At 36.7% G+C, this 14412-nt stretch overlaps 2 protein-coding genes across 3 annotated transcripts; both read right to left on the bottom strand.

Moving 5' to 3' along the window:
• Positions 1-3987: 3987 nt before the first annotated feature.
• mcoln1b (mucolipin TRP cation channel 1b) lies at positions 3988-11438 on the bottom strand. Its single transcript, XM_077735097.1, has 13 exons — positions 11239-11438; positions 10277-10509; positions 9901-10062; positions 9648-9804; positions 9266-9347; positions 9081-9177; positions 8897-8996; positions 8688-8794; positions 7456-7605; positions 7271-7372; positions 7054-7176; positions 6241-6447; positions 3988-6150 (listed from the first exon to the last, which is right to left on the bottom strand). The coding sequence occupies exons 1-13, from the start codon at positions 11273-11275 to the stop codon at positions 6016-6018; spliced, it is 1692 nt and encodes a 563-aa protein (XP_077591223.1). The 5' UTR covers positions 11276-11438; the 3' UTR covers positions 3988-6015.
• A 482-nt stretch (positions 11439-11920) lies between these two features.
• Positions 11921-13544, bottom strand: trappc5 (trafficking protein particle complex subunit 5). 2 transcript variants are annotated; one of them, XM_077733938.1, is made up of 3 exons: positions 13476-13544; positions 12789-13089; positions 11921-12563 (listed from the first exon to the last, which is right to left on the bottom strand). In XM_077733938.1, the coding sequence occupies exons 2-3, from the start codon at positions 13056-13058 to the stop codon at positions 12267-12269; spliced, it is 567 nt and encodes a 188-aa protein (XP_077590064.1). In that variant the 5' UTR covers positions 13059-13089; positions 13476-13544; the 3' UTR covers positions 11921-12266. The 2 variants fall into 2 exon arrangements, with proteins under 2 accessions (XP_077590064.1, XP_077590065.1); XM_077733939.1 differs by lacking the exon at positions 13476-13544 and adding an exon at positions 13169-13436.
• Positions 13545-14412: the final 868 nt, after the last annotated feature.

Here is a 14412-nt window from a genome sequence, read left to right on the forward strand (position 1 = left end):
CTTTCACACCTGTGATTTAAAGGTAACCCACTGAGAAATAGAAGTTACTAATATTCCCTGAAGGCATCATACAACAGACAGTGCGCCTTTCCCAAATTGAAAGGGGTGAATAGCGAATAGCAGGGGTACACTGCTTTTTCTAAAAACAGCCAATCACATCTCAGTGTAGGGGATTATTCAAATTGAAGATGATGTCACCTCTTGCAAGTCACCCTATCTCTTGCCAGAGTTTTTCTCCTACTTGTCTGTTCCCTCCCTTCTAGGCCCCCCAAGACCTCCTTTCTCTCCAAAACCTTTTCTTTCTTTCTTCATGGATGAATGCACACACACACACACACACCCAAACACGCACACATGCTCTCACTTAAACACTCACACCTCTCATGTTGCATTGCAAGATTCTAATCTGTCTATAAACCTATTTTGACATTTATTATCGTTTGAGTCTTCCCTGTTTTATTTCCATATAAGGAATAAGAATGATAAGACTAGTATCCAAACCTCTTCAATTGAGTGGGATGGGAGAAATTTGTGTGACTCCGAAACCCTGAAGGTTAACAATTTTGCATCCATGTATGTAAACATAGAACACCTGTTGGGTTATTGAGCCAAAGTAAACAGAGGGTAAATTGTGGTGGCAAAAGAAAAGAAAAAAATCAAAAGAAGAAGGGGCCAGTGTTTTGATTAACTTGTGCACAATTAGACACTGGCGGGTATTGTTTTACACCTTTTTTTCCTGCTCTAATCAGTCTGGGGCTTTTTATCATAGTCTGGGGTGGGCATGCCGCCTGTCTGACTGTCTACTGAGCTGTTGCTCAACTCCCACCAGTCTGCTTGAGCAGGGCTTTTGTGTCCATCTCTATTCTGGATGGGCAAATCTTCCTTTGTGTCTAGAATGTGGGGGCTTTTCTACCTCGTGGGCAAGTTTTATTTTGGAGTTGCAGTTAGGCTTTGCAGCAATCAGAATCCTCAAATAATAAAATAACCCACATTGGGACTGTGAATATATTCTGTTCCAGAGTCAAAACCATTGTTATGTTTATGTAGCATCAAAACAATAGCATGAGTACACTAGGAGAGTATATTGCATTTTTCTGAAAAATTTGTACACGATGTTGTATTAAATTAATCATCACTTTTACTTTTGGAAAAAGTTGTATATTTGTGAAAATAATCTACTTTACAGCCAATGAATTAAAGATCCTGATCCTTTCTTGGACTTTCTGTATCACTTACAGATTTCCAAGCATTGTTTTCCTCCTTAGCTGTCGACTGATCACAGACTAGTCGGTCCATCATCCTCAAGTTCAGTACATCAAATCAATTGGAAAGCTTTTCCATTTTATAGCTCGACATTTCATTCCCGTTTAACAATGCTCCCCTTGCTTTTAAACATGACTAACTGGACCATTAAAATTACATCACGCATTTTTTGGTAAACAGCTGATGTTACTGTACACAGGAAGGTGTGTTTACATGGAAGTAAAAGGAAAATGTAAAGAGGGTGTGGATTCCAGGAGACTTTAAAATGCACGTTGGCTTGATGCTGATGGACACATTGGCATGGTCCACACAAGCTAAACAAAGACAGGAAGGTGTTCTTTTATTTCTCTCTTTCATAAGCAGTTGCTTGCGGCAAGAGAGGCAGGAAAAGGCCGGGCTGTGTACCCTGCTGCACAGTTCACAGTTATTTATCTCATTGTTATGATTTAAGTATCTGCTGTGCAGCTGCCAAACAAAAACAGCACAAATAAGATATCATGCAAAATCACATAACCAATGATATTTAGGAGTATTATATTCAGAAATGAAGGCATCATAATCTGAAGTCAACAAAGTAACTTTAAAAACACCTGATGACGCTATTTTCCAAAGCAGGGGTGTCAAACTGGTGGCCCGTGGGCCATCTCTGGCTTGCTCATAGTCAGGCTAAAAAGGATTGAGACAATTTTCAAGAGGTTTTTTTGCCATACAAGTTAGATGGGAATTCAATTGTGAAATCATTATGTTACAAATGTTTGGTAGGACAATGGGCAGCCACTGACTGCTCTTGATCACAGTATTAACTCCCCAAAGAACAAACTCTGCAAACAGCAAATTTTTCAAACTGCTGACAGGCAACATATGAAGATAAATGCACAACATATACATACAACCACTAAATAAAATGTGGCACATATATAGAACCTGTAAGATTCTCATAAAATAATACCAAGCCATTCTGCAACAACAGAAATAATCAAGCCTAAATTTTGGATTTGTTAATATTTTTTTCAGTTAGCTTCAGCAAGACTAATGCTATTTCCTCTTTTACACATCTTATTTCCAATCTGTATTTTGGTTGCCATAGTAAATAACCTAATGGGAAATTGACAAAAGAAGCTCTGCCATCTGAAGGTTTTTCCTAAGAGACATTGAGGCTGTCCAGAGCAGGTTGTCCAGTTCCTCCCTGTCTTATTCTAAGTGCTTCATCTTTTTCCCAGTAGCATCCTTGAGTAAATAATGCATGCGTGTACTGAGGATAGTGAACAGTCAAATTGAGTCGGCGGCTCTAAAAGGAGTGTGTGTTTGCACATTGCCTGTAGCTCTAGTGCATGCTCTTTCATTCTCATCCAGTGCTGATTCACATCTTCAGTAATCGCTAAATGTACATTTTTGTTGGCTGCTACAGAACCTCAGGGTTTTCTAATATGGTAGTGGCACAAAAATGTCAAATATATTAAGACCAGTCCTGTTTATATACATGAATGTCTGCTTTTATTAAAATTATTATTATTATTGGTTGATTTATTATTGTTTCCTCAGTCAATGGTAAATGTAAAATCTTTTTTTAACTGTGAAGAATGGTAGTCTCTCTAGTTAAAATCAATTTCTTTTGCTATTGGGGTCATTGGCATTCATTCATTTTCTTTACAACTTATCCTCACAAGGATCATGGGGGGTGCTGGAGCCTATCCCAGCTAGCAACGGGCACCAGGGCCTGACAATGGCCGGCAAAGATAAAGATTTTTTTTCATCTTTTAAAAGGGTTTCATTAATCCATCCAGCCACTGGCAGGGCTTTAAAGGATTAATAGTAGATTTTTTTTCAGTTTCTTGATCTTTATTTTAGATTAAATAATTTCTAATGCACATTGGCTACAGAAAGACCCATCTTTCTCTACCAAGTGGTAGCTGACAGCATCACAGGCAATCCAAAAATACTTGTCACCTATTAAGCCTATTAGGCAGACCTGCACAAGTACAAATCCTCCTTAGCACTTGGTCAGATTCCAAGATCAGTGTATAAAGAAATACTATATTAAAGAAATCATAATTAGTGACTATATTTCAGCACACGTAAGATGCAGCTTTGTCTCCAAGTAGACACCACATCCTTTCTGTTTTCATTTGCCAAGGTCTAACAGGCAGGATCCCACAAATAATTGCCCGATTCTCCATAAACAAACACAAGCGCTCCCCCTCCCGAGTACAGTTGCACCATGAGGTAGCTGTAATTACAGAACCCAAACTATGAAATGTGATACACCCATGTGTTAAAGTAAACACACCGCCATGGTGCACACCACAAATGACTGAATAAACACTCTCCAGCCAATATGAAGTATAGAGCTGGAGGACATAGGCGAAAAATAAATCATACTTTTTTAGCAAAATTATTTTGAAGATTTTTTTCCCAACTACTTTGAGAGGAGGCTGGATGCCTCCAGCACCCCCACACTTCTTGTGAGGATAACTGGAAAAGATAATGAACAAATATTTGTGCTGTCAGCCTAAAATACTAAAAGTATTACTTTCACAATGAAACTAAAATTTTGAAAATCTGGTTGCTTTTTTGTTTTTTAAAAAACAAACCCTCATATTAATGTTTCGATCATTTTTATTATAATTTGCAACTGGTCAAGCATTTCATACAGACCTGGTTAATGGTTGTTTGCAAGAGAATTGTAATTTACAGAATAGCAACAAAATTAATCATATAAACGCATGTAGTGCAAGATTTTATTTTCAATTGTTCGCAGAATCCTTGCTGTAGGTAATGACTTACATAACTTAATACCAGGAGACTTGTATGGATGTTTTTACAACATCTTTTCAGTGCAATCAATGTAATTTCCCACAGTGCATGAGCCAGCATCTTTACAAAGCATATTCATAATTATAACATTATATCAAGTAAATTGTTTAACAAAGATATTCTTAAACTAAGGCCAACAACACACAACTTAAACCACTTTTGTAAACCAGCAAATTCAAGTACCACTATATTGCGAGAGCCCAAAGATTTCAAACTGCAAACAATGCAATACATCCCAGTAGGCTCTTTAGTTCTAATATGAGGTATTTCAGCATATGAAGCTGGAAATCATTCATGCTAAAGCGAAAATTGGTGCGCATAAATATTAACAACTCAGAAGTGGTACAAGGAATCAAGTGAGAAGAAAACTAATTAAATTCCCTTTTGCTTTTCAAGTCCAGACCACTTTTATCCATTGAAAAGTGCCCTTCACACAAGACCAACCAAACTAGAATGACATTAGCATTTCATTAAGTCATCTTAGCCATTGTTCCATTTTAAGTGGTTCTAAAAAGTACTGATTTGTACATATGCCCTTGCACCAGATACAATAAATGAGCAATTGCCCTTTATCAAATGAATTCAACATGACATTGCCGGACTGTGAGATTTTAAATAAAAAAATGTCTGGCCTAAAGTGTTGGACTTTGGCAAACTAATCCAACTAAAAACTTAATCTAAATCACATTGGTCATTTCTTGCACCCGTTGATCATTTTTAAGACCAAAGCCACTATTTTCAGTGTTTTTAAAATACTTCACTTATATATTATCTGTTAATAATGTATATTATAATTTTTATTGTTTAACAATTGTATTGTTATTTCTTAAACAAGTTCATAAAATGTTATTAAAAACAAATTTTTTAAAAAAGTATGCCATTCAATGCCTACTACTGACAGCGATAGATGTCCAATTCAATTAAACTGAAAAGAAGTCTAATATATGCTTCCCCATCAAAATGAATCCGAAATCTAACACTGCCAATGCCAGCAAAGGGGTTAAATGAGTGCCATATAACGGGTTTAAAGCAAATAGTCAAAAATGCTTCATTGCCCTGTGCATTGGTGCGCATTTTTTTTTTTACAGTTCATACATATTGATGAAAAATTGGTTGGCAGTAGGGCCAGTCCTTCCACAAGCAACCAACAAATATTTCCAGCCAAGGGAGGACAAGAACAAAGAGTGTGTGGGGTAGCAAGAGTGTGAAGGAACAGCCTTGACTGCAAATGCAGACAAATATAATGCATGCATACTTTACATAGGGTACACTATATGTACTCATGTTTTAGTAGCATTTACAGCGCTAGACATCTAGACTGGAACGCCATCCAGTCAAAACAGATTGGACGCTGACAATGGCAGCCAATGTGTTCAATAAGTTGCCCATAAAGAGTTAAACATGTTTTAAGGTCTCTTTTGTTTCTAATCTCTTCAAAAAAAGTAATCTCGCCCTGCCCTACACCTAAGAAATAGCTGCGTTTACTGGCACAAGGAATGTTATATAAAACAATAAATTATTCACACAGAACAAAGGGCCCAAGCAGGTATCTCGGTTTGAGTCTTTGCGGAAAGTGCTACTGTAACAACGTGATTAAGAATGCAAATATTCAAACATACAGAGACAGAGGACAGAGTGGTTCAAGGTCGGTCAGCTCTCTGCAAAGACATCATCATCCTCCCTGCTGGGACTCTGTAAAATGCAAAAAAAAAAAGGAGTGCAGCTGCAGTCAGGAGAGAGCGCGATTTAAAAAAATGGCACGTTTTGCAATTTTTCCCAAAAAACATCATTGTAAATGCAAAAAAACCTCAAGTCATATTAAAAAATCAGGTATTTAGACATGCACCGACCGGTATGTTAGATAAGGGGTGTCAAACTTGGTTAGGTTTGCGTGTTCGACACCCCTGTGTTAGCTCTACAGTCTACGCCTCCTTCTGTTTACCAGTCACAGCAGCAGAAAAACGAGCATGAAGACCCCTCAGGAACACGGAACTTCCCAGAGCTAGGTGTGTCCGTGCACTCAGCGATAAATGCGTGAAGATCTGTGATGCGCACCTGCTCCTGTGTTTGAGCCTGGTGAATAAAAAAAAAAAAATGGGGTCTCGTCTTTAAGTTATAATGTCACATTCTACTCTTCATAATTAGGCAATTGACTGACTGTACCATAATAGTGTCGTAGGCTCCCGTGATGAGTGCGATGAAAAGAGACAGCACCATATAGATGAAGAGGGAAATGAAGGTATAAAGGTAGACCTGACTGAAGATCCACACCAGTGTGCTTGTCTGCTCCATCTCAGCAAACGTGACAAACATGTCGTCCCCATTGATTAGAGAAAAGAGGCACTCTGACACCATGGGCAGGGAGTGAAACTGATTATGTGTAGGGAAGTTCATGCAAAGGAAGAAACACATACTTGCATTAATTCAACCACTTCTGCTTATTGCAGACAGTATAAAACCAAGAAATTAGGAAATGAATTGGTCAGACAGATATGGTTAGCCATATAGACTTCATATGTGGCTTCATACTAACTTAAGGCAGAAAAATATATATTTTTTGGCTCACTTATGCCAAGCAAGATAAGACTGTTTTCCCACTTGTTAATGCAATAATAAAAAAAAAAACAAAAGCACATGATAAAGGTGTTGTCTTTCTCTCTGACACCTGCAAACTGAAGCTTAAACGTTGGTAACCAAATATCCACCAACGTACCAATTGTCTATTGAGCTTATCGGTAACTGGAGATTATCTCGGCTGGCTTTCAATGAGAGGATGGAAAAACAACTTGGATTGGTCACCAGACAATCGCAGTGAAGAAATAGACAATCATTCGCCAATTTTTCAGATTCAGATCAATAGTCTGGACTCATTGTCTGATGAATGTAATTAAGTACTGATAGAGTTAAAAAAAATATAAATATATTTTTTTATTGTGACAAACATTAAAGATGAAAATATGGTCAAGTGTAGGCTACCTTTGAATGATATGGCCCCAGGACAATCCATCCACAGAAGCAGTATCCCAAATATATGGCAGCGGCGCAGCAAATGAAGCGAATAACATTAGGAAAGGCAGCTCTGAGGGTCACAATCAAGATCTGAGTAACAAATACAGAAAAAACATCATAGTTTAGAGTGACAAGAACAAAAGTAAAGAGAAAATTCCTTGTTTTAAGTGTGAATGTGTTTTACATTGTATTTCTGAAAGAAGCTGAAATAGCGAATGACTCCCACCCACACCAGCAGAGTGGATGTTCCCAGCAGGATTGCACATGCGTCATATGATGAAAAATTCTGCAGCAAAATGAATACATAATTAACTTATGACTATTAATCAAGTCAACTAAAAGCATATGGCCTTCTTCTTCTAGTATTACCTTGGATTCAATTCCAATCTTGATAATGCTGCCAATGATGGTAAACATGTCGCTGACGATGAGCAGAATATACCAACCATTGATGAACTCCATTCTGTCACCCCAGTTCACAGCACGACCAAGTCTGGTCTGGAAAAACTGTGCGTATTCCTGAAAAGATATTTTGTGTGTTTGTTTAGAATAAGACACAGACTGTAGATAAGTTATGGACTACATTTTACTTATGGTTAATATATCGTAATTTGTATTTCCTTCAGTGGCTCATCTATTTTGATAGTTCAACCATTAAGAGACATTGTGGACCTTAAAAATTGTCCTAATCTATTTTTGAAAGTATTGACAATAATTATTTGGTTATTTTTATCTTGCCTTGAAAAAAAAAGGGAAAAACTCTCTCTAATTTGATACAAACACTATCTATATTATTGAACAAACAGCAAACACCTAGAAGCCAAATCAATTTGTCTTGAAAATCATTTGGCGGTTAGAATATACACACAAAATACACAGTGCAAAATGTAAATTGAGAAGTCTGGAATGAATGATTTTATCTTCATTTAGATCCATGAAGATATCGACTCTTAACTGAATACTTGGGCTATGATGCCTTTGACCTCAAGAGTGTCCTTGAGCTGTTTGAATGTTGCAAGAAGGTGTTTCTTCACAAAGGAAACAAACACCACTGGTGTTGTCTTACACATCTTCTGCCCATTGGTCTATCATAAATACATTTCCTTGTTTGAGACTATTGCAATTGCTGCATTCTCTAAGGACGGGTTAATTTTCTTATGACTTTCATTACAACCTCTTTGGCCCAATTCTAAAGACTTATAATGTTAAAACAAAATTCTTATCTTTTGGCAAAAGTTTTACACCTGGTACAATATGCAACAACGCCATCGATTGGTCACAAACAAAACAGCACTTTTACCCATGCGTGCTAAATTTAATTATTTTGGTGAACAACCAAACAACCTACTACCCTGTATTTTACTTTAAAAAAAAAAACAAGAAAAAAAATACAGGACACATAATCATTTATTGATTACTGTGTCAAAAATAATAATGCAATTTTATTTATTTTCTAATATAAAATTGTAATCTGTTCATTTATCACCGATACGTTATTATCATGTTGTTTTTTTCCATGCCTTTTTACTTTAACAATGTCCTCTAAATATGTTGAGGAAAAAATACAGAGAGTTGGTAAAATCTGTGTTTTGGTTACTTACATGTTGCAGAATGACACCTTTGAGGATGGAGCGTCCACACAGCAAAAGAGACAGCAAACAAACGAGTGCAACCAACACGTCAAAAAACTCTCGGGCATAGTTGTCCGCTGTTGGGTTTAAAGAAATAAAAGTGTTAACAGCAGATTTGAGCTTAAGGAAGACAAATGAAGTTATAATCAATTTCCTGCAATATAACTACAAGTACTTACCATGGCCGGACACATTTGGGTCCTTACATTCCTTTATAAAAGCCTGATTTTGTAAACTGATCTTTATTTTGCCACTGTGAGCTCTGTTGTCCATTAGGATCTAGTAGTAATAACACACACACACAAAACTTCCATCAAATAATAGCATTTTTTTTTTACTTCACTTTATAGATCAAAAGATCACCGTGATAGCAAAGGTGTAGCAGTTTGGTATCTCATTGTTTATGATGGTCTGAATGTTGATAGCTTTAAGTTGGAAGTCAACTGTTACATTGATCAGTCTGGAGATAAAAACAAAAAATATACCATAGATAAGAAGTATATGTGTCACTTTGAAACAACAAGCAGGCATGTAAGTCAAGATCTCACTTGTAAAAATTGAGAGTGAAGTTTTGGTAGTCAGGGTTTTTATGAAGAGAGCCAGGGGTCAGCGGATCAAGTCCAATGCAATCTGCACAAACAAAGCAGAATGGAGCCCTAAAGCAGTGGTGTCAAACACATCTAGGTCAAGGGCCACATTGTACATGCCTTCCAGTTTCCTGTAAAGGGTCATTACAGTAGGTTGGCAAACCCATATTAAAATTTAAATTTAGTACCAATGACGGCACTACACGTCCAATTGATTTTGATCGAGCGGGGCAAAACTTCATTTTCGTTGCTCACGACTAATTGGATAGGCTCCAGCACCCCCGCACCCCTTGTATGTGTGTGTGTGTGTGTGTGTGTGTATATATAAATAATATAGACTTACAAGTGACAATATGAGGATCGATGTCAAAAGTGTCATTGACCGGGACGATGGTGGCCCTCCTGTAGTACCTTTGGCAGAGTGAGAGTGCACTTGCATTGAATCCAACACCTTCTACGTAGGCATATTGTCCAAGTGAGATTTGAGGCAGAGCTAGGTACTGAAAAATAAATGAAAATGACATGATTAACATATTTATATATATAAAAGCCATAAATATATTGCTGTACAAAACATTGTAGTGACTCTGTGCTACCCGCTCAATAGCAAAGTTGATTTGACTGCGAAGTTCTTTCTGTGTATGAACAGACTGAGGAGTATCATCTTGGTAGTCCTTTAAGAAGAGATGTTTGAAAGCCACCGTATTTTCTTCTTTAAATGTCACAACCATTTGATTGCTCAGCCCAAACAGCACCAACTGAGAAGCAAGAGAAAGACATGGAATGTAATATACTTAACTAAGGAGGAAAATAAACAAGTACAGTGATGTATAGGTTCAGACACTGCAAAAGTACAATGTATGCTTGGGAGTATTGTTACACAGTAGCTATTGTAAGAACTGAATTTATTGGAGGATTTTGAGCAATAGTAAAAGATGATGAAAAAAAGAAGAGGCAAAAGGCTGGCTTTACCTGCACTGTAACTATGATGATTTTGAGTAATTGCAGGCCTAATTTGAATGGCTTGCGTCCCTTTGCATTATACTTGTCACATGGGCTCATGAAGAAATATTTAAGCTTCCTTCTCAAGGCCTCTTCTTCCTCTTCATCATGTTGCCGGTGGATATCTGAACTCGTAGATCCAACTGGAAGATGGTCTTGAGACCCATAACTGAGACCCATGGAAGAAAGCAGTTTGTCTTTCTCTGAGGGCAGAAAACAACACCGATTTTATTCAGATTTAAAATGGCATTGGGCAAGCAGAAATATGAAATTGAATTTATAAAATAGAATTCTCACCAGCAAAAAAACATAACAATTTTAACAAATGGTATTAGATCCCCATGATTAGAGTATTAATACCTTAAGCTGCATTTTTTTTTGGTAGCATGCCATAAGATTTCTTTAGTGTAAAACGCCCTTGGCTCAAAAGGTCGAATCGACCAGATTGGATGAATAATTTAATTTGTGCTCAATGAAAATACACAACAATACTTTGTGATTGCTTAACAGATGTCACAGGGAATGAGAACAGATCATTCACTGACATGTTCTTTTTTGAATATGCTTACATGACATAATTTAAGAAATACAATATTATTGACAAACGGCAAAGTTCTAAATAGACAAATTATGACGGATGCTGTTTTGTTCTAAAGTGGATTCCTTTTTGATGTTGTTATTATGGATCTGTCAGCCAGTTAAGCTTATTTTTTATGTTGTATGTTCCTGCTTAATAGTAAGTTTATAATACATACATGCAGTCAGTGCAAGCCTGGTGCGTTTGTTTTTTCTGTATTCAACAAATTATGTCATCACAAAACATATCTCGCTTTATATTAGAGAATAAATTGCAAGACATAAATAGGAGAATACTGATCTAAGATGAGAAATCACAGATGTCAACAAAACAAGTCATTATATTTTCAACAAACCTGTGGAAACCTCCTGAATGCATCCCGGTGATGCCATAGAGATGTCCGGACGGTCACACGAGACAAAGGCTGAATATTACCTCCGCATCCTCGCCGGGCCAGCAAATATGTTCATTACTGTCGGTTTGTCGATTTAAAATATAAATACATAAAAATCAGCAGCTTTGCGTCGCAGTGTCAGGACAAGTCGAGCAGGAAAAACAACCTACCTTCCTGGGTGTCACGTGACTTCATCATGTGACTGCTGTCAAATGCAATGACGTGATGTAAACATTTCTACATGGACAAAGGAAAATCATTTCACTCTTTAGCAATTTTACTTTTATAAAAATGTCCCAACAATAAACAGAATTAGAATCACCAATCATGAGTCAGATGATCATCTAAAATAGGGAAAAATACATCAAATTAATAAAAAATAAGCACCTTAATTGCAAAACCTGATTTATGATTCAAAGACAAGAATTCAATATCAGAACAAGCAAATAGGAGGCCTATGGTGCAGTACATCTTAATCTCCCAAAAGTGTTAATTTATGAGGCAAAACAGGACATTGTGAACATTCCCTTTTAGAGCTGAACAAACTGGCTGTGGATGTTATGGTCCTCAGAAGCTGTATTCACATGGTTGTCAATATAAATTGCTGCATCCGGTCTCAAACTCATCGTTGTCATGGACCACATTGTAGTTAGGGTTTGATTTTAATGAAAAACATTGGAGTTGATACATATAACTTACACAAAATGATGTGGTCAGATGTGTCCCCCGGGTTTGACATCATTGCTTTAGATTTAAGATCTGAAGGTATGAACAAATCCATGCCTGCATAGGTCAGTACTTTGCTCACTGTAAAACAAGCCTGTGTGAAAAACACTACAATATAACACAAGTAAATAAGAACATAATTTTAAGGATTCTCCAAAATGGAATAGCAACTCCAATATTGGACAAAATTAATTATACATAATTTATATGCTTTTCCTGCATTAATGAAAACCAACAAAATTCCTCGATTTCTTCAAGTGTCTTTATCTGCCATCTAAAGCCTTGTCCCGGGCAATGACTGACTCATTAAACTTGATCATGAGTGTGGTGCCTTTGTGCCAATGGGCTGTAACTTTGGCGGGGAAGCCGCTGTGTGTGAGGATAGCCTCCACGATGCCTGCAGTAAATGCAGCGCAATTTAAGCTACTATTCTCTTTGGGCACAGAGATGTAAGCATTGATGAGGGGCTCCTTTTCAATGATGTAGTAAGTCTTGTCATCATCATTGGCCTGCTCCAGTTTGTCTGCCTCCTTTCCAAATAGAGACTTCCATACATTTACCTACAATGGAAAGAGAAGAACATTTTCAACATCCAAAAATGGACATCTGGAAAAAAACACCAATGAAGTGAAGCATGCAAAAGTGCTTGTGCTTTGTCTACTTCAGAAGTACACATGACTGGGTGATAAGACTACTGTAAGGGAAAGCACTATTTTATGTCCTGTTCCTATCCAAGTATATCAACTAAACATTTCTTAACTTTGTAGATCCTTGACAGTACAAACCTTAATAAAGAGCAACATGTTGAGCACTTTAGTCTCCCTCTTGCCATTTTTCTCCCTCAATACAAGAACATCCAGCAGGCCAGCTCCTACACTCTGCCCCATGTCAGCAAGGCGGGTCTGCAGCTCCGAGACAGAGTACACCCGGCTCTGACAGTACTGGACCATCTCTGAGAACAGCAATGCAAATGCACTCAAGCTGACTTCAGTCTTAGGTCTCGTCAAGGGGCGCTCCAATATGGTGGATTTCCCTCGAGTGAACCTGGTGTCCATTTTCAGGATTAGAGTCAAGCAATGTTAGTACCTAGGAAAGATGGGAGAAGAAAATCGATGAGGACAACAACAACCAAATATTAAATGAACCACATTTTCATGCACATCACCATGTTGTTTTGAGGTCAACTACATAATCAGAAGATCCTTTGACAGTGCAAACTATTCGTGACACTTCAGAAATATTTAGATTTTACAGAATACTAAATGTACTATATTTTCTATCCTGTTTTGTTGCATTTTCTGCAGAACGCTCCAAGCAGGATAGCAATATCAAGCTAGCTTTTGTTTTCTACAGAAGAATACACAATCTTATTTTACCACCAGGAGTGAAAGCACAAATGCACATTATGTTCTTCAGTCATTAAAAATGAATACAGAAATGATACTATGGATGACTTTAAAACCAAAACTGACCGTATTATCGGTGGACGTTTTTAGCTCTTCTTTGTTTCTCGCGTCTTATGACATTTCCTCACTCAGACGGTGATAAATACTATACCGCCACCTACTGATCAAGATTTAAACTGAGGGTGGAATAAAATTACACCACATCATGATGTATAACCAGTCCAGTGGTAATAATAATAATAATAATAACAACTATAATAACAATAATAATAATGATGATGATAATAATGATGATAATAATGAAGAGGACGATAATGATGATGATAATAATAATGATAGGAATAATGTTAATAAATGATAAATTATTCATCAATTATTAAAGTATTATTTAAGAATAATATATCAATGTTATCTATATAGTGTGTCAGCAAAAATATTACTTATTGGTTAGCAATATTTGAATTTTACGTACCTTAACCTATTCATTATAATCAAAGACTTCATTTATTCTAATTAAATCATTTAGAGACGATAAAAGCTCTGACATTCGTTATTTTCCGCTAGGGTCCGCTAAAGGCTTGTTTAAAGCCTCCTGATGGAGCAGTGCAGTACATCAGTTATAAACAGATTTTTTGAGGAAATCAAAAGGGCAAAACTAGATACACCTGCCTTTAGAATAAAATTGGATAACATGAAAAAAGTACAGTACTGTCAAACATTTTAAATACATCTGTAAATCTCTACTGTATAATTAATACACATGACTGAGTGAAGCATTATGACATCTACAATTACACTACCAGAATAGAGATTCTAACCATCAATATAACTCAACATAAAGTAATCCATGTCAGTATATGAATTACCATAGGATAAACTGTGTTTTCACTATTTGGGATGTTGCACAAAACATGCAAACAATACTGATTTTCTTAATAGTGGGAACAACAGATATGAATATTAATCATAATAATATCGGCTGAAAAATCAAACTTAATAAACT

Source organism: Stigmatopora nigra, chromosome 15, assembly GCF_051989575.1.
Source record: "Stigmatopora nigra isolate UIUO_SnigA chromosome 15, RoL_Snig_1.1, whole genome shotgun sequence".
In the NCBI taxonomy this organism is placed as follows: domain Eukaryota; kingdom Metazoa; phylum Chordata; class Actinopteri; order Syngnathiformes; family Syngnathidae; genus Stigmatopora; species Stigmatopora nigra.